We start from the raw sequence: 20,674 nt of genomic DNA, 5'->3' as shown, positions 1-20,674 counted from the left end.
GCACGAGGAAGAGCCCGCCTGCCGCAACTAAGACCAGATGCAGCCAAAAAGAAAATAAATATTTAAAAACAAAACAAAACAGACTGGTGGCTCCGCCCTTCTCCAGAGTTTCTGAATTTTCTGATTTGGGCTGGTGGTAAAGGTCATGAATATTTTTCTTATGTCTTAAAGCTCCTAGGACTTCCAGCTTTCACTTGGGATGTAGAAAACTGGGAAGAGCATCACTCCTGGATGCATGGGGAGCTGAGGTGACAGGGCCATCCCAGGGCAGGAGAGCCAGAGTAAACCCTGTGAAATCCACAGAAAAAGGCGGGCCCGGGAGAGCACAGCTGCTGCAGGAAAGGCAGAAGCCCTGCCTTCGAGAGGCGAGGGCCCATAGCCACTCAGAGGATAGGAACAGAATTCACCCTCTATGCCTTGACCACAGAGATGCAGTATTGCTGGGGGCGGGTGCGACACTCTCTCCTGCACAAGACCCTCCAAAGACAGAGTCACAGGGAGGGGGCAGGGCCACTGAAAGAGCACCACAACAATGGTGGTGGGGTAAGACGCTCCAAAATGATGAAAGATATCAAACCCCAGATCCAAGAAATGCAGAGAACACCTGGCGGGATAAACAGCCGCAAACTCCCCAGTGGCTTAATGTGTGGCCTAAGACTGGACCTCTTCCGTCCAGTGGGCTCCATGGACCTGCCAGCCCAGCCCTGCCTCGCCCCTCATGGCCGCCTCCCATGCGGGGCTGCAGGAATCGGTTTCAGGAAGCCTCATTCGAATGCTGCAACCTTCCTACTCCTGGTCTCGGGGTTAAGGGTCTGTATCTGATGCAGCTGGAATAGGGCAGGCAAGGACCAAGGGAAGACCGGGAGGCTCACTCCTGGGGGCACCGGCAGCCAGTGTTTCTGGCCTGTGGCCTGAAGGACCAGAGGAGGCTGGTCTCAGGGTGAGAGAAGAACGAAGCTGAGGCAGAACAGGCACAAGAGACAGTGGCCACGGCGTCCACATTCCATCCTGTTCCTGACTCCCAACTGCAGCCCCTGCATGGGTTTCATGAGACATCGATATACGCTCATTTTGTTTTTAAATAAAGCCTCCCCTTCTCCCCCTTCCTTTGCTTAAGGTACCTCAATTGCTGGAGTCCTAGCTAGTAGGATTCAATTTCTTTTCACAATCACTCTAAAAGGAAGATGTTATTTACATTTTATAGATGAAGAAACTCAATCTGTGGATCAAAGCCTCAGCAGGCATGTCCTTTGCTAGCTGGGAGGACCCCTTTAGGATAAACACATTCAGAGTGAGCCCCAGACCATCTCCTGGAGAAGTTCTAGAAAGGACCTCCTGACTCAGTCTACTCTAATCCATACTCCTGAGACAAACCTAAAAATGACCTAAGGATTGTGAAACACCCTTAAGAGTGTATGCCAGAGGCAATCCCAACAACTGTCAAGTTAGCATGAGTAGGTGGCCGCCACTTCCCTGGGACACGTCCAAGGGCAGAGAGTAGGTCGCGCCCTGGCTCGTACCAGAACCTTAACCCAAGCTTCTGTGCTTACCAGTGCTCGGCCTCTGCTGTCAGGATCCCACCAGAATGCTAACCCTACGTACAGGAAAATATTTAATTTCTGAAACATCTGAAGACTCACTATGTGCCAGGTGCTATACCAAGTGTTTTACAGTTAATCGTCACCTCTAATCTTTTGAGGGAGGTATAAGTGTACTCCCCATGTTACCGATGGGGAGACTGAGGCTTACAGAAATTAAATACAGTTGGGCCTCCGTATCTGAGGGCTCCAGCTCTGCCTCCTCAGATTCAACCAAACACGGATCAAAAGTATTCAGAAAGAAAAAATTCCAGAAGTTCCAAAAAGCAAAGCTTGAATCTGCTGCACTAGGGCAACTATTTACATTGGACTTTCAACTATTTACACAGAATTTACACCGTACTAGGTGTTATAAGTGATCTAGAGATGATTTAAAGGATACGAGAGGATGTGCGTAGGTTATGTACAAATGCTACGCCATTTAATAAGGAATTTGAGCACCCACGGATTTCGGTCCATGGGAGTCCGGGAACCAATCCCCTATGGATACAAAGATGGTAGTTTGCTCAAAGCACGCAGTTCAAAGGAGAGAAAGAACCAGGAGCAGAAAGTGAGGCTGTGTGGCGCTCATGTCTGTCACTTAACCTGAAATAAGGTGACAGTACATCCGCCCTGCCCCCACTGTGCTCAACGAGGTCAGCACTGCAGACACCTGTGGTTATTTTTTTAAAAACAAGTAGCACATTATCAGAACTAATCTAAACAAATAAACGAGCAAAAAAATGTGCGAAAGTTTCATATTCTTCTGAAGGTTGCCATGCTTCTAAATCATCTGAATAGTCAAACCCCCAAATCTTTCTGTTTTTCACTGGGGTGAGGAAGGACTTGGCAGCCAGCAGGGAATTCTGCTCTTACATTTTCCAGATGAAAGCGACTGAAAAAGTCCCTTTTCTCTGAAGCCTGTGCTTGGTGACTGTAATTCACCATATAAGGATACAAGTGATCCTCAACCTTTCACAGCCTCATCCTGCTTTTCTGAGTACTAAAATTTCATTTGGAAATTAATATTATAATGTTATTTTTATTTTATTTTTTACTTTTTGGCTGCACGGCTTGTGGGATCCTAGTTCCCTGACCAGAGACTGAACCTGGGTCCCCTGCAGTAGAAGCACAGAGTCTGAACCACTGGACCACCAGGGAAGTCCCTACAATGTTATTTTTAAACTAAGTATACCTAAGAAAGATCCAATGAAGAATATTACAAAGTTTTGAGGAAGATTTAAAGATTTGGATTTTGTTACATTCTGAGCTGAATAAAGAACACTTTCTTTAAATTGTTAAAAATTCCCTGCAAACTAAAAATACTTATCAACTTGCTAAGGATTAGTTTTTTATATTCATTAATGAAGGAATTTTTTAAAACGTACTGTCTTTTCAATAACTTGTATGTGGGGGAAAAAAACCCATGAATTTTGAATCTTTTACGGATTTCTTCATTTCTCAAAATTTTAATAAATTAAAATTTAACACAGATGTTCCTTAATAGCTTTTGAATTTTACCATGCTTTGTGTTGTTAAGATACATTCAAAATAAGCCAATTATTTAAGCAATAAAAAGCAAATGAGAATAATAATTTTAGTGGTAACAAAAAGTGATGACACTTACTTCTTATGTTTTTATGCAGAAAAGCACCACTTGTTTGGTCTAGATAAACTTGTATTTTAAAAACCAGCAACAATAATTTGTATTAAGTTATTTGAATCAAATTATACAAATGAATATCCCCATTTTACACTACACATGATGTTAATGACACCTCCAGAAAGGACTCATTGCAGGTTACAAAAATGGCACACCGTGAAGAAGTATCTGAGAAACAGATCCATTCATTCATCAGACATTTACTGAACTGTATGGAGACAGATATGGCTGTGGCTTCCAAAGATTAAGAAGTGTACTGTGAGGCACAGGGACAAGGAGGGAACCTGGCTGCCCATGTCCTGGGAAGGGCAGCATTCTGGGAGAAGAGAGAGAGAGAAGGAGGGAGGTGGAAGGGACGATGGGGGAGGGGGTGGGGGTGGTACTACCACTGCACTGGACAGATGACCATCTGCGAGTGAGAGCCGGCCCCTGGCGGGTCAGTCTGCCGGGGCAAGGCCCCTAGCAGTGAAGTCCACTGAGGACACAGCCAAGGCAGAAAGCCAAGGAGAGGCTGCAGAAGCCCAGATGAGGAGCCTTGTAGGAATGGAGCCACCCAGGTGAGGATGGACAGTCTCAGTGAGGGGAGGGGCCTCAGCGAGGAGATAGGGTCTCAGTGAGGGACAGTCTAGGTAGGTGACATGTTTGTTGTCTTACTTTTGTGGCTAATAATGAGTAATAAGTATTGACGACTTATAACAAAAATGGAATGTGAAATAATAATATCATGGTTTATCCAAGTGTTAAAATATAATTTAGTTAAAATTAATCTTTGTGACTCTTAAAAACACAGCATACTGTGTGCTTCATTCAACACACCCCGAGAGGCAGGCAATGGCAGGGTGGGGGACAGCTGCAGGGAGACTTAGGGTGAGTATGAGGATAGCAACTCTGCCAGACCAGGGCAGGTCCAGGTGCGGATCCCCAGACTTACTAGTTTTGTGACTTGGACAAATCAGACTCTCAGGTCCTGGGCAGCAAAAGTATTTAGTGTTAGTTATTTAACTACAGAGCTATGAGGATTGAATGAGTAAATATATATCATACTCAGTGATAGGCACTGAATGTTAGTTACAACCTATACATTCTAAGGTCTGCTTTCAAATTTTCTGCAGCAAACATTTTTATAATGAGGAAAAAAGTTGTCTATCGAGAGATGTGAAGCCCTCCGTTAAGGCACAAAGAGATGAAAGCACGCAGGATTCATGCATCAAAGGGAATAAAGTGAGTTAAGCTCTTTTTCTCCACTCTGTCTATTCTTCGATATGTACACATTCTTGTCAGTGAATGGCAAGAAAAGAATGAAATAAACATTGACTTACTGGCTTCCTAAGGAAGAAGATAGACAAAGCTCCCACTAAGGGCATGTCTCCAATCAGTGGTTCCAGGATCACCCGCATTGTACCATGAATCTAAATTCAAATGGGAAACCGAAACGTTAACAGAAAACAATTCCACAGGCCATTACAGACGCAAGAAGGAGGATGCAGGATCCTCTCAGTGATTCCTGAGCATCTGACTTCAGGTTTCTCTCAAGGTATAACCTATAAACAAAAACTTAACTTCAAAGAAATTCTGAGTTAATAAAAACCTCATGATTTTCTTTCTGAATAGAGCACAGAGAATTTGAGAAGACTATGAAACTTAAAAAAACCTTACCTGTATACTTTGCACACCAGCTCTACAAAAATATCGCTTGATCTCCAAATCAATCTCACAATTTCCTACAAAACTAGCAAAGAAAAAGTTCTGTATTACATTCTCTTAATCACCACAGACCTGCAAGCTATATAATCTGAATACAATGATAGTAAAGCAGCCAGAACTAGACTGTAGGCAAAGCTGTAACCTGCAGCCTGGCCGTGCCAGAGTGTTCTAGTGCCTGCGTTGGAGCGGTCACTGACACCAGTCAGGACCGCCGCATGGGTGGCGAGGCAGGCAGCTGGCCAGAGGCCTTGGTATAAATGTCACTTCTCAAAGTGCAGCTTCTGGAGCAGTCTCTTGACGGAGCGTAGTTTTCATTTGTTTTATAAACAACTATGCTTGTTTAAAACATAAAAAATGCTGAGATTGTGTTTCACCACAAATAAACGCTGCGCCCAAGCTCCCCGTACTGAGGAAACTAGCAGTGCTCAGGGCCCTCTGATGTCAAAGGTTAAAGACATTACATCCATCTGAGGTATCAATTTTACTCAACGATTAAGTCTTTTCAATCATTAATGTGAAACAAACATGAATACAGCATGATGCTGAATGTAAGGCTTGCACCCATCTTTACCGTGAACATGGCACGTCCACTACATTTTGCGTGGGATCCGTATGATTTGACTCCCACCCTTGACTCTTGGACTCTTGACTCCTGCGTGGGAGCGTTGGGGGGGTGCAATTTGATAATCATGAGAGAGACTGTCTAAGCACATGAGCAAAATAGTGACAGAAGGCGTCTGGGATGAAAGTCTTCCAATATCCACAGTTCTGATGTAAAAGTCAGTACCTGTAGGTTCTTTTGGTGAAGAGGGGACGTACAGTCAAGCAAACATTTTGGCAGAAATTTGCTGCTAGCCACGAGGGGCAGACATCTGAGTTAATAACAGCGGTGCTTTTCTAGCTATGAGAAGATGCAAGAAATTGGGCTCATAACATCGTCTCCTGAATATATCTATCTGAAGACCTGTTCTGCCAGTCTTCCCAGAGCACAGAGGGCCTCATTCCTGATCTCTGCCCTGAACTCCTTTCAGGGTGTGTGGAAGGTCAGCAACTGCAGTGGCTGGCGGCCTCACCCTTGTAGAGGCAGATGGTGAGCGACAGGTTTTCACCCACACACACCAAGACTTGATCATTGATTTCCTCATAGCTCTCAATTACTCCTTCCCCAACTCCATGGCCAGTAACCTAGTTACGGTCCTTATCTGGAACACAGGAAAAAGCAGAATGCAGACTTTTTAGAGACATAAATATCTGAGCTGCATGACTTGCGTATGCCGTCATGTCTGCTGAAACCACAAAAGCCAGGCTGCATCTTCAAAATGGCGTCCGGTAGCAGATTCACTCCGATATTTATTTAATGAACGTGTATGAAGTGCTCCCTCAGCGCTGGAACAAGAGAACAAGGCTCCCACGCTCCTGAAGCTCACCCTCGGCCTAGTGGACAGCCCTCCCAGGGTGCGGCTGACCCGAAGACACACGCGGGGCTTCCTCTTCTACTGCACTGACAGCAGCAGCGTTTGCAGTAGTTCCAAATACGTTAAAGACGCAGAGTTTTCTGTATCACATCATCACGACATTCTATGCTCCCTTCTAGAATAAAGGTAATTGGTACTGACTGTTCATTTACTATATTAATATACTTCAGAAACTCAAAGATGATAAAATAAAACGATCCTTAGCCAAAACAACAAACCAAACCCTGCAGAGCCGTGTGTCAGTCAGCAGCTCAGCAGCGGCCTGCACACAGCTGGGCCGGGGCCTCAGGGAAAGCCGGAACCTTGGCAGTCACTAAGACACCAAAAAAGAAAAAGAAAAAAACGCCCACGAACAGTGAAGACAAGAGCCAGAGAAAACCTCTCTACCATGCAGGCAAGGCACCTGGCAGACCCCTAAGTAATTTTTTTCCCAATTATTCTTTATTGTGGTAAAATATACATAAAATTACCAGCTCAACCATTTTTAAGTGCACGGCTCAGTGGCATTAAGCACATTCAGATGATTGCGCAACCATCACCACCATCATCACTTCCAGAACTCTCTGCATCTTGCAAAACTGAAATTCTATACCCGTTAAACAGCAACTTCTGATCCCGCCTCCCCCAGCCCCCTGCAGCCTTCATCCTACTTTCTGTCTCTGTGAATCTGACTCCTCTGGGGGCCTCACATGAGTGGAATCAGACAGGATTTGTCTTTTCGTGACTATCCTATTTCATTTAGCATAATGTCCTCAAGGTTCATCCCTGTTGTAGCAGGACGGACACTACACACTGCAGGATTTCCTTCTTTATAAAGGCTGAATGATACTCCACTGTATGTACATAACACACCTTGCTTACCCATTCAACAGTCAATGAACACCTGGGTTGCTTCCATGTTTTAGCTACTATGAACACAAGTGCACAAATACCTCTTTGAGACCTTGTTTTCAATTCTTTTGGGTATGTACCCAGAAATGGAAGTGCTGGGTCATACAGTAGTTGTTTAATTTTTTGAGGAACAACTATTCTGTTTCCATAGCAACTGTACCTTTTACATTCCCGTCACCAGTGCACAGGGGTTCCAATTTCTGCACATCCTCACTAATCCGTTTTCTGATAGGTGCCATCCTGATGGGTGTGAGGCAGTATCTCACTGTAGTCTGGATTTGCTTCTCCCTGATTAACAGTGATGTTGAGCACCCTTTCGTGTGCCTGTGTCCACTTGTGTATCTTCTTTGGAGAAACGTCTATTCAAGTCCTTTGTTCATTTCTGAATCAGGTTTTTTTTTGTTGCTGTTGAGTTGTAGGAGTTCCTTATACATTCTGGATCTCAATCCCTTATCAGATATATGATTATATGGATTACACTGCTTCTACAGATTGCTTTTAGTGTTGACTTTTAACAATGTTAAGTCTTCCAAACCACAAACATGGGATGTATCCCTATGTATTTATGTCTTCTTTAATTTCTTACAGCAATGTTCTGTAGTTTTCATTGTACAAGTCTTCCACCTCCTTGGTTAAGTTAATTTCTAAGTATTTTATTCTTTCTGTTTCTATTGTAAATGAAATTGTTTTCTTAATTTCCTTTTTGGATTGCTCGTTGTTAGGGTATAGAATGCAACTGATGTGTTTTTTTTTTGCATTGATTTTGTATCCTTCTACTTTGCTAAATTCATTTACTAGTTCTAAAACCCTTTTTTTGTGGAATCTTTCAGGTTTTCTACATAGATCATATTACCTGTGTACAAAGATAATTTTACTTTCTCCTTTCCAACTTGTATGCCATTCACTTCGTTTTCTTCATACCTAATTGCTCTAAAAGAACTTCCAGTACCATGTTGAACAGTAGTGGTGAAAGCAGGCATCCCTGTCTTGTTCCTGATCTCAGAGGAAAAGGTTTGTCTTTCACCACTGAGCATGCCGCTTGCTGGGAATATATGCCTTTTATTATGCTGAAGTAGTTTCTGTCTGCTTCCTGTTTAAGTGTTTTTATCATGAAAGTGTGTTGAATTTCACCAAATGCTTTTTCTGCATCAACTGAGATAATCATGCAGGGGTTTTTTTCCCCCCTTCATTCTGTTAATGTGGGGCATTACACTGATCACTTTTCTTTGTTGAGCCATCCTTGCATCCCAGGAATAAATCCCACTTGGTCACAGTGTATAATCCTTTTACTGTGTTGCTGAATTCAATTTGCTAGCACTTTCTTGAGGATTGTGGCATCAATGTTCACAAGGGATATGGGTCTGTCGTTTTCTTTTCTTGTAGTGCCTTTACTTTCTTTTATTTAACATGTTTTATGAATGATAGCAATTATCTAGGCTGCCAGGAACTAAAACCAGAAAGTAAATAAATTTAGGTCTTCAACAAGAAGTTAGTCCAATTCCATCAAACAGCAGGTAAGAAATGTGCTCATTATAACCTCCACCTTATGGGTAGAGCTAAGTGACATCACACATCATTAACTATGACATAAATACAAACTTACCTAATCTGAAGGTCCAAAATAATTTGCCTTTTGTCCACATTTTCAGTATACACCTTAACTCCATTGATCCTGAGGGGCTGAAACAAGAACTGGCTTACTTAAAACGTAGGAAGGGTGAAAGGAAAACCAAGCCCTGTGACACAGCAGAGCTGAGACAACGAGCTTCAGCATCAGGCCACAGGAGTGAAAACTCCTCTGCTTCACAATGTACTAGCTGTTTCACCTCCAGCAAGTTGTTAAACCTGTCCCTCAGCGCCCTCATCTGTAAAACACGGTCAGGAGGACAGCTCCACATGGGCAATAGCGAGGCTACAGGACACAGGACCATGCGGGTCGAGGAGCACGGCCTAGCACAGCAGGTGCTCACAGGCCACAGACACAGCTCCGCTGTGACCCTGCTTCGCTCCTTCCCAGGAGCCTTGGGCGCTTGTCTCTTCCAGATGACTTTGATCCTTTCCCTCTACTCCATCCTTACTAATTGTTTAAAATATAACTTCCCTTCATTTTTTCTTTATGTCATAATTTTCCATTTCTTAAGATTTTAATAAAAATGGGGCTTTTGAGTGAATCAAAAATACTAGCTATAGTTTCAACACCTAATACATGCTACAAGGTCACAATCAAATGACTCTGTAAAAAGAAAAGGAAAACCTACAATAGATGCTATATTTCAACATCATTTCAAAACCTTTTTCCCATTGATTTGAAACCCCTCCTAAGAAAGTTTTCAACATGACATTTGAGCATTAAAAACTCAAGCTGAAGAACTACCGGACCTCTGGAGTCTTACTGTTCACTCTGACAGTGTGAGTGTCCTGAAACCTTATTCCTCAACCAGCTGCAGGAGAAACTCTAAGTCTACACTTCCTACCGTGCCAGGTCCCGGGCTTTTCTGCTCGGGTTCTCCTGCCCCTCTCTTCTGTCCCTTCAATCAAACAGCCTGGGTCCTGTGTGCCCAAAAGAGGTCCATGCAGCCACAGTGACGCCAAGCTCCCCGACTGAACCCGCACTACTCTCTGCATTCCTGCCATCTCCTTGATGATGATCTTACGTAGCATCAAACTGAAGCCCATGTGAAACAGGGACGTAATTCTTCCTGAGACAAACCCAGCTGGAGCGAGAATTCCAGATCTGCGCAAGCATGAGCTTACCTAACTCTGGGAGACACAAACGCCAGCCAGAGGGAGACAGTGACTGTAGGGCCGGAGAAGGGGCAGGCAGGGGAAGGACGCGCCTCAGAGACCTTACACGGCTGTCAAGGCCTAAGCTAGTCACCATCCGCCCTTCACAGTCACGTGCATTCTAGCTTGTAGCTGTGTCTTCCCTCTTGTCGTGATCGTTTGAGGTGACTGAGGTAAAGTGAAAATTAAAGGTAGTGTCCCATGGTGGTCCTGTGCTGGCCTGGTGTGCTCAAACAAAAGGATGCCCACACCCCGACTCGCAGCGTGTTGTAGACCTCACAGCCAAGCGGGCAAACGGCCTGCACAACACAGCTTGGCAGGACACACACACCTGAGGCACCGCGGAAGAGACGGAGCATTCTCTGCCCATAGAAAATAGGCCTTGATGGGGAAGGGTGACTGACAGCGTGGGGAGTGTGGGATGGGAACGTGTCTGGGGGCAGTGACATGGATGGGGGTCAGATGGTCCTCAGCCACATTCACTAACACCCCGACAGGCTGAAGCACAGACATCGGGACGCAGGGCGTGGTGAGAGTGGGTTGTCGGGCTCTGCCCTGGTGTGTGAGTTTAAAGGACTACTGAACTCCAAAACAATGTTACCTTGAAACTAATGCTATGTTATGTGTCAATTACACCTCAACAGAAAAAATATTACCTTCAACTGTTGCTAATTATTGTAAACACTGACTTAAAAACATAAAAAAGGAAACTTGTCCTTAATGGTGGTCTTGAGGCTTCCTAGCAGTGTTGGAATTAGTGACTTTCTTTTGTATATAATGATTCCAACAACAAAGCCTACCTTTCCCTTCCCCTGTGTCACTACCGCCACACCGCAAGCCCAGCACTGGAGCCTGAGCTGCTGTTGTAAACGCTGTGGTGGAGCAGGTACCTCCAGCTTTTGTCAGTCTCATCATCCTTATACATCAAACTCCCTTTCCAGCAGGACAGATGGTAGAAAGCTGTACAAAGGTAATTCTAACAGAAGAACGTGGGGCAGAGACTCTCTGGCGCTGAGGGACCTCCGACGGACCTGGACTGGCCGAGAGACCACAGTGGACGAACGAGGCGAGGCCCCAACAGAGGAGGAGAGGGCCCCATGGGAGGCAGACCTGGGGAGGACCCGCACACACTGCCAGCCTTCTGCAAAACAGCTTTCTCTAGAGACAGTCTCAGGTAGTTTACCATGCTTTTCAGTTGTGCACAGGTGAGAACACTTAAGAAGAAACAAACCTGCTGCCCCACGTCAACCCTCGTGAAGCTGAAGGTGCTGAGGTGGGTGTGTGCTCCCCGCACAGCCGGCTCTATGGTTTCTCGAAATAACTTCTCTATAAATTGGCAAATGAAAGGCCACATGTGTTTTACAGTCTGAAAAGGAGAAAGAGCTCAGGTTAAACAAGATGGTATAGTACTTAAGTCATCATGGAAAATTATGCTCCTATAGTTTACCAGAATTTTTGAAAAGCAAAGGAGGGGGGGCGTCCTTTTTGCTACGCACCTAAAATTTTTAAATGTATTACAACTGTAAACTATTGATCAACCAATATGTTGCAGGAATTAGTTATTCTAGTTAAATATGCTGTTTAATCATATCATCACATTTAATCATTGCTAAAAAGTCAGAAAATCCTGTGGTTTCAACTCACTGCTAAAAAACTTTCTAAAACTGTATCGTTCTCAACATTAATGAGTTTTCTTTAAGGATGGACTAACTTCTAGTGATTACTTTTTGGGTAATCATTATTCACATTAGTTTTTACTATATAACTCTAAGGATATATAAAACATAGAGATAAAAGAGATCTACTTCAAAGTATAATGATCTAAAAACATAACCTTTAAAAAAAAGATTATCTACCACTAGATTTCTTGGGAGTTATTTCCCTCTTCACAATAATGTTCCAAAATTTTCGCTTATGACTATCATAAAAGAGATCTGAGCAATAGCTGATCAGAAAAGAAGACACAGGGCCAAACATCCAACTATGAGTATATCATTAACTTCCTCATGTCAAAGAAACAGTCTGCACTGTTTAGAAAAGGAAAGTAATGTCTCAGTTATGACCGAGTTCTTTTGAGAGCAGAAGCCAACCTGCTAAGTCCAAATGCGTTCACATATTGTCAGCGTCCAAATCCCCAAATATGGAAATATGGCATGTCACCCTCTAATTCCCACTGCTATCTGGTGTTCAGTATTCTTCTCTTACCTTATTTAGCCATTCTGCTCTTTCAGTGTCTGGAAAATGAACCTAAGAGAAAAACATACACACGATTTACAATCTCCTGACAACTCTTAAGTAAAACGCCACACAGGCCGTTTAGTATTCTTCCTGTATATCTACTGTTTGTAAAATGCTGTTTAAGCCCGTCGCTGGGAAGCCCTACACAGAACCACGCGGCCCTGGCTCTCCACGCTCTAAGGACACTCTGAAGCCCTTGCCTACCTTGCCACTGGGCCGAGGGGCTCCCGGAGCGGACAGTCTCAAGCTCCTCCTTCGCCACCAGCATGGCCCCTGCCTGCAGCACCTAGGCTCAGAGCCTCAGAAGCCCACCTTTCCCTCCCCTTCTGGCCCAAAGGAGCCAGCACAAATCTTCCATGTTCGGCTCCTCTCCACACCGTCTCCCAGATGAGGATTAGAATTCTAATGGTTCTCCATGATGGGGCCTGTATACTGGAGAAAATAAGCACAGAGGTAGGAAAAAACCTACATGGTGTTAAAACAACCCCTGCAGAAAAAGGCTAAAGCTGTTTTGGGCAGGGAGTTCTCCTCTGAGAAATGCTCCGTACTCCCCCACCCCTCAAAGAAAGAAGAACACGCTGGCCACACTAACATCCTGAAAACTGCAGTTCTGGCACAGCTGCACGATGCATCTCAGGCAGGTTTGTACCGGTGACTGGGACATGGTCTGGAACTGCCACACCTACCTTCCTAAGTAACACAGATACTGTAGCCAGTAAAAGACAAGCCCCACCCCATCCTCTGGCTGAGAGGAGCTGGTCAGGGAATATTACTGTGGGGTGGGGTGTGCCCAAGAAGATGCCTCTTTGAGGACCAACTCTACTCTCAGGCTTGGGCTCTAAGCACAAACCATGGAATGGGGCCGGAAGCAGCCAGGTCCAGGTTGGAGAGGCCACCGTCATCATGTCTGTTGTGGTCACACCGCTTCACGGAGAGGCCACAGCAGGTTCCACCTGCCCCACGTCCACGTGCCTAAGCAGACCTACTCCTTTACGCTGCAGGATGTGAAGCTTTTAATTTGCTTGAACCCGAGGGTGGGCTAGCATGACAAATAAGTTTTTCTAAATTAAGTTAGTTTGAATCCATCCTGGGACAAAACCAAATGGATAGCAACCTTCCAGAATGAAGAAAAGGCTCAAGAGTTGAGAAAGATGACGCTCAAGAAGCAAAGGCTCAGGAAAGGACTGCTGGCGAAGCTTGCTCAGATCTGGAGGCCATGTCACTGCAGAGGTTTGACCGGAAGGGAACTGGACTGCACTTTCCCCCCAGAAGGCAGGAGGCATTTGGGGCTGGGGATGGGGAGAACTGGAGGGCTTACCAGACTAGCTGGGCTAGGCCACAAGAGGGTTAGATCGCGGCATGAGGTGGCTGAGGAGGGCAAGCTCTCTTCAAGGCCTTTCAGCTGAAAGGTTCAGAGAAGCAGAAGGTGAGGGAAGACAGATGCCGAGGGACAGCCAACGGACAGATTGTAAATCTCCCCTGAACTAGGTTTCTGGAAGATCAATGAGGGCAACATGACTAAGCTACAAACTATACTTGTGTAAAATAATACAAGTAACTACCATTTACTGAGTATGCGTTGCTATCTATGCAGCAGGTTCTGTGCTAAGCTAGTCACGCACATAGTATCTGAGTTAATTCTTACAACAGATCTACAAATTTGAACTATTACTATCCCATATTTGCAGGGTAGCTACTAGTGCCAGAATGGGGATGAAAACCAGATTGGTCTGCTCATGTTTTTGGCCACTTCACTACTAAGGGATGTGCAAAGTGCGTGGAGCTCGCCGAGCCCTCAGGAGGACACACTCGATCAGAGTAGAGCCTGAAACTCCGATTCCATGCCTTAAATGTACGAGGTCCTGAGTGCCAGCCAGAAGTAGAAAATTTTGTGTTTAATAGTGATTCATCGAGTAACTCCAGAGGTTACACAAATCCTGAAACAGCCGATGGCAAAGTTCAGCAAACACAATAGCAGTTCACAATAAAACACTGTTACCAGACCCAGTGTTCCACCCAAGACTAAGAAGAGAGCGATTTAAGACTGGTTTCACTCAACATTCAAACTCCTTCCTAGGAAAGAGCTAGTATCCATCAACACGAATTAATAATTAAGTAGTAATGACAAAATTCCATGTGCATCCAACCACCCTGTGACCCAGCAATTCCATTTCTGAGAATCTCTTCTAGAAAGAAGATGCATGCACAGCACTGCCCGTGGCAGGAGCGGCCAGGACCACAGGGTGGAACAGATGCTGCACCCACACTTGAAGTGCTGCGCAGCTACAGAAGTGGGGAGGGGCTCCACAGCAGTGATTTCCAGAATTGTTTGAATACTTGCTGTGGAATAAATCCCAGGATTTTTTATTTTTTTATTATTATTTTTTTTTTGCGGTATGCGGGCCTCTCACTGTTGTGGCCTCTCCCGTTGCGGAGGCACAGGCTCAGCGGCCATGGCTCACGGACCCAGCCACTCCGCAGCATGTGGGATCTTCCCGGACCAGGGCATGAACCTGTGTCCCCTGCATCAGTAGGCGGACTCTCAACCACTGCGCCACCAGGGAGGGCCCCAGGATTTATTTTTAAGTGAAAGTACAAATGGAGAAAAGCAGGTACAACTGCTACCATTCATCTTGTGGGGGGCGGGTATATTAAAAAATTTTTAATAAAAAATGAACAAAAACTTAAAACACTGTTGCCCAGGGAAGAAGGGGACAGGGTAGAAGAAACAAGCGCATGAGAAGAGCCCTAGGTTGAATCAAGCCCCCCAACCCTGCCCAGTGCCGCCCCACTGGAGGGGACCCCGCTCTGCTCCTGTTTGGGAACACGCCCAGCCATCCTCACAGCCACCACCACGACCATGCAGACAGGCCTCGAGTTACACAACCATGGGCAGGGGCAGACCCTCACCTCCTGCCTCCAAGTCCAACTCTTAAAATCCTTGGCACACTTAAGTGGTTCCTTTCTAATCTTCCCAGCATCAGAGAATTCCTACTGCTATCAAACACGTGATTTAATTTACCAACTGGGCCCGTATTAGTCCCTCTCTCTTCCAGTCAGTATGTCGTACCAAATTCATGTGTGCAAATACCATCAAATGAACTTCTACTTTCAATTAAAGCATTACAAGAAACTACTATGTTTGGTAATAGAAAACATTGCCAGACTTTCCAATTAATGAAAATTTATTAGTAGAGGCCATATATTCTTAAAAATACTGTTATGTTTGTATGTGTGCATATAAACATATACTTTTATATAAGTTATACAAGTTTATAAATGTACAGAAAAAGTTTGCAAGAATACAAGGAGTGGTGGCTTCCCTGGTGGCGCAGTGGTTGAGAGTCCGCCTGCCGATGCAGGGGACACGGGTTCGTGCCCCGGTCCAGGAAGATCCCACATGCCGCGGAGCAGCTGGGCCCGTGAGCCATGGCCGCTGAGCCTGTGTGTCCGGAGCCTGTGCTCCGCAATGGGAGAGGCCACAACAGTGAGAGGCCCGTGTACCGCAAAAAAAAAAAAGAAGAATACAAAGAGGGGAATGAGGCTTTTATAGTTTCCTCTATTTCTATATGTTTGAATTACTTGTAAGAAGCATAAACTACTTTTCTAGTTATTTTTGTAATTTACAATTAAAACTAAGAATTTTCTAACACAAAAGTACTACTTTATACAATAAATGACTCTGAAATTATGTGACAATAGACTTTTCATAAACTACATTTTAATTATATTAGCGAGAATGATACTTAGAAACAAGACGCTCTTATAAGTAATCTACTCCAAATCTGATTTGAAAAATTTTTTTTCTGAATCATCAAGTTTTAAAGGTAAAGTACAACTATGTTGAAACAAACACTTTAATGACCAAAAACAATAATGACTCCTGTAAAAAATATTCCAAAATGAAATATTCGCCTTCCCTAACAGTAGTTGATTTCTCTAAGTTCACCGGTATTTCTCAAGTTAGGTCTGCCAGTACACCAGCAATTCCTATTCATCCTGTCACACCTCAGGCAAGACATACACCAGTCCCACGAGTCACCTACATGTAATAATAGAGCTTCTCTACTCACCATCATGCACCAGGACAGAAATACAATTCGCCTGGTGTGAATTCTGATTCTGTTACTGCATTTTCGTCACTGTGCTTTAACCTACCGCAAACGTATAGATTGTTCTTTTTGAAAAACAGGCTGAAGAAGCCATTTTTTGAGCAGTTAGTTGGGTCTGGCTCTGTGCCCAAAGCCAGGGACATGACACAGAATTGGCCGTGGTCCTGTCCTTGAGAGGCTCATGCTGGCGGGTGGACGGGCGTGGAGAGGTATGACCGCCAGCCTAGGAAGAAAGAAGAGTGCGGGCTGGGGAGGGTCTGATGCTGCCTCCAAGAGTCCACGAGAGACTCAGGAAGACTACGTTAGATGGGTTTGAAAGGGTTAGCTGGGGGTTGCCATGCAAAGAGAATACACTAAGCAGAAATAATGGTGCATGCAAGTTACTCTGGTTGGATTAAGAGAAGAGAGGAATGGTAGATGCTGAAGCTGAAAAATCAGGTCAAAACCAGCCTGAAGTGCCTTCTGTGCCACACAAAGGAGTGTGGATTTTGTTCTACTGGCAATGGGTCAATGCTGGAGTTTTCAGGAGGGAAATTATGTAAGATTAATATCTGAGGAAACGTATTCTGGAACTACCAGAGGAGAAGGCAGAGAAACCATCTGCACAAGTAGGCTTCCAGTACAAGTGAACTGGCTCACATCACTATAGTTTATGTGAGATGAATTCTGAAAGTCAAGCCATCTCTTAGTGGAGAATCCCAGGACATTCAATAATTCTGAGGTTTTTAATTTGTAAGGGATGGTTTCAAAGTGCCAAAGAAAAAGAATATATCAAAATTGAAGACAGTAAATCTGTTACCAAATTTTAATTCTGTTCACTAAGTCAAAAATCTGCTTCTCACTAATACATATTCATAAACACTTGTTTATGTTCCACAAAACAGAATTTAAAGTAGCTAAAACATCACAGAGAAAGGTAGAGATGTACAGGGAAAATAGAAAATGTGTTCCTAAGGCATACAGGAATGATGAACACATGTCATTTGGTTTCAAATCTAATTTTTCAGCTGAAAAACAAAACCTAACAAACAAAACATCACCAAAAAAAAAAAAACCCACTCAAATCTCCTCTACAAGTCTAATTATGAAACAAGTTTTCACATTTATTATTCATAGTATCTTTACAAACTAGAAATAACCATTGTATGAGTACTGAAATTTTGATTATTTTTAAGAGTTGACACTACCCAAGAAATCTTTTTTAATCTTTTCTTTAAAAAGAACAAAGGCATATTTTGGATTCTAATATGATATTGATATTATCAAAGTTGTTTAGAAAAAAATAAACCAAATACAAAAGACAGAGCACTGGTTGTGTGCCAGAACCCTACCTACAGACAATGTCTTGTTTAATCCTCACAACAACCTTGTCCACAGTTAATGCCCCACCTAACAGATGAGGAAACAGACTCACCCGAAGGATAATTTGTTAAAATCACAGGGAAATAAGTGAACTAGAGGGAAAAGGCCCAGACCCACAGGGCTCTAAAGTCCTCCCTAAAGTATAAAAGATGGAACAAATTTATACATAGCTAAAATTTTCTACTTAAATCATATTTCACCCACTTCTGAACACGGGATAATGTTTAGAACTGAAGCTAAACAGAAGAACTGTCTTTCTTTAAACAGCATTCCCCTTGAAGACCCTGTTAATAGTCGGCACTTGTGCAAACATCCCTGCTCAGTCTAAGGCAACTATACAAAGTGCAGCTGCAGGGAGTCCTGCTGAAATCCCACCACCACTAGTGGTGGTGAAACACGCAGTGTAAATTAACCCATCCCTTTATTTTAGAAATCTAAAATAAGGTAGTCAATGTCTGGGAAATACAAGTGAAGATAACATATCTATTTCACCTGAAGCATTACTGATTTAATGTCTTTAAGTAAAATACAAAAGATAATGGATAAAATGATCATTTTAGAAACCAAATGTCATTAAACTTCAAATAGCAAACTGGCCAATCAAGTTCACTTGTTCATATTCTTCCTTATTCCAAGAAGGATTTGAGCTTTGCTCATTTCTACATTCCTTTAAGCAGTGTCTCAAAACACCAAAAACTAAAAAATCAACATCAAAAATCCCAGTGGCAGAATTCACTTCATCTGGGACAGATGTGTGCCCTGGAGCCCAGAAGAGGTCCCTGCTGGGCAGCTGGCCCTCCAGGCGCTACCTCACCGGTCACCCAGCACACCAGAGTGTCACCTGCTGTCGTCGATCCCCTAACACCAATCTTCCTGCACAATGCAAAGAGTTCTACCTAAGTCCACAAGCTGAAAAGATCTAAGCAGGAGTTTTGTTTTCCTGTCTAAAACTAACACTTACATCTCAAAAATAAGAATAGATGAGGCATGGCCGAGGAAGAATGGGCCAATTGAATCCCATCAACCCACACAACCATGAGACATAAAAACTGTGTTTTAAGCCACTAAAAAAAAAAAAAAAAAAAAAATAGATGAGGCAAGACTAGGACAATCGAACCACAGGTTCTATGAAACCATGAGAAGCCTGTACTTTATCATCTCACAACAGAAACTGTTTTCAGGAAGCCTTTAAGCAATCAACACATATCTCTACCTGGAAGTACACTGCAGTTTACTTAAACAGACCTGACTGCATTCAAAGAGTTCACAGGCTGGGGAGAGACTAACTAGAAATCTTCAAATGTTTAATGTTCCTTTGTCTGCATATGGATTAGTCTTAAAATCAATGCAAATGGGAAAGGACAGACTCACAGACAGTTAAAATTGCCCAGAAAAATTCAAAGCGAGTCCAAGGTTCCAACATATAGAAGGGCTCCCTGGAGAACCCAGGATTTGGGAGCTGTTGTCACTGATGGGGAAAGAGAGTCGTTCTCCCTCTCTCGACCTTGGGTCAACCGACCATCTACAGCTCTCTATGCCAGTGCTTTCCAATCATGACAGACACAGAAAACCATGTGTATACAGTCTGCTGAGATAAACTAGGGGGACCTGGGAGCATCTGTATGGGTCTTAGAGGAAAGCCCCTTACAATTTCTTCATGCTATGTAATTATCATGGGAAAAAATCATTAGAAACACTAATAAATACTGACATTGGACAAGACTTCCAAATAAGAGGATTTAAACAAAGTTGGAATGTTAAGCCACCAGCATCTTGCAGCATCCATGCTACCCCTTTGTGGCCCCGCAGTGGGGAGCTCTGAGCACTCCTCAAGACTGGCTGGTGAGCATGTCAGGAGAAAACGACTCAAACGTAAACTGGCACCAACATAAATTTGTGCCCTCCAACCTTTTTACATTAAAATTTTTTTACCCATTAAACCATCTCCGTCTTTCCTCACAACCCCAATTCCAATCTGCCACCTCCCACCTTCTCCAGGGACTCAGTATGCATGGAAATTGGAAAAATAGGATCAAGAAGTCTTAATAGGATATGTTTTCTAAAATACTGGGATGCTTCCTCCTAATAGCTACTCTATAAAGAAGAAAGTATTCAAGGCTAAAAAGGTGAGAGAGGAACGTCTCTCTCAGAACCTCTATCAAATGGTAACAGTACGGCCAAATTACTCCTTTGGATGGTAAAAAGAAATTGCACAAAATAACTGGATTTATCTATTTCTAGTGTACATAAAAAGTAGGCAATCAATTAATTCACACAGTAAATACAGCAATTTATATTTTTCAACATCCACAGCATTACAATTTTCCCAGTGGTTTGTTACCAGTTTTATGTAGACTTTGACTACTGTGTAACAGGGTGATTTGATACACCAAGAACACTGTAGTACAAAGACATTAAAATAAAATTGGAAAAGCCATTTGTTTAAGGCCTTTCCTACCAGGAAACACTTTCAAAATTCTCTCCAAGATGCTTTGTCGTTCATGAGAAATTTCACTAGGGAGTCTGAAGAAGCACTACTGTTCCTGCCGTCTTTACCTGAACCCACAGGTAGGGAGTGACCAGACCTCTCCTACTTGCTCACTACAAATCACCAGAGTGAGGGTAAATTTGTTGCTTTCTTCTGTCATTTCTAAGAACTGGCTGCTGACAAGAGGAAAGATGGTTGAAACCATAGTGGAGAGCCACAGCTCGTGGACCCGAGGCTCTTCCTGGCTCAAGGATGGCAGAGGTGGCAGGAGAGGGGAAATAATTATATACAACGGTTGACAAATGCTTGTTTAGAGCATGTTTATCACCCAATAATTCATTACTATTTCTTTGTTATATAAATGACCACTATTTTTGCAA

The 20,674-nt window shown here is 43.5% G+C and overlaps 1 protein-coding gene across 8 annotated transcripts in view; it reads right to left on the bottom strand.

Annotated features, from left to right (window-relative positions):
- Positions 1–20,674, bottom strand: part of ESYT2 (extended synaptotagmin 2) — a 75,514-nt gene that overhangs the window by 34,949 nt on the left and 19,891 nt on the right. For 7 of the 8 annotated variants that reach the window (XM_049714541.1, XM_049714542.1, XM_033408296.2 and 4 more), the window contains exons 2-6: positions 12,300–12,341; positions 11,326–11,460; positions 8,914–8,990; positions 4,897–4,969; positions 4,560–4,649 (exon numbers count right to left, since the gene is read on the bottom strand). In XM_049714541.1, the coding sequence (XP_049570498.1) occupies positions 4,560–4,649; positions 4,897–4,969; positions 8,914–8,990; positions 11,326–11,460; positions 12,300–12,341 (417 nt within the window). Of the gene's footprint in view, positions 1–4,559; positions 4,650–4,896; positions 4,970–8,913; positions 8,991–11,325; positions 11,461–12,299; positions 12,342–20,674 lie in introns of those variants that run through there. The other variant, XM_049714544.1, reaches the window with a different exon arrangement.

The sequence above is a fragment of the Orcinus orca genome, chromosome 9 (assembly GCF_937001465.1).
Source record: "Orcinus orca chromosome 9, mOrcOrc1.1, whole genome shotgun sequence".
Lineage (NCBI taxonomy): Eukaryota > Metazoa > Chordata > Mammalia > Artiodactyla > Delphinidae > Orcinus > Orcinus orca.
The sequence above is the reverse complement of the archived record's forward strand: the minus strand, read 5'-3'. Positions and strand labels throughout refer to the sequence as shown.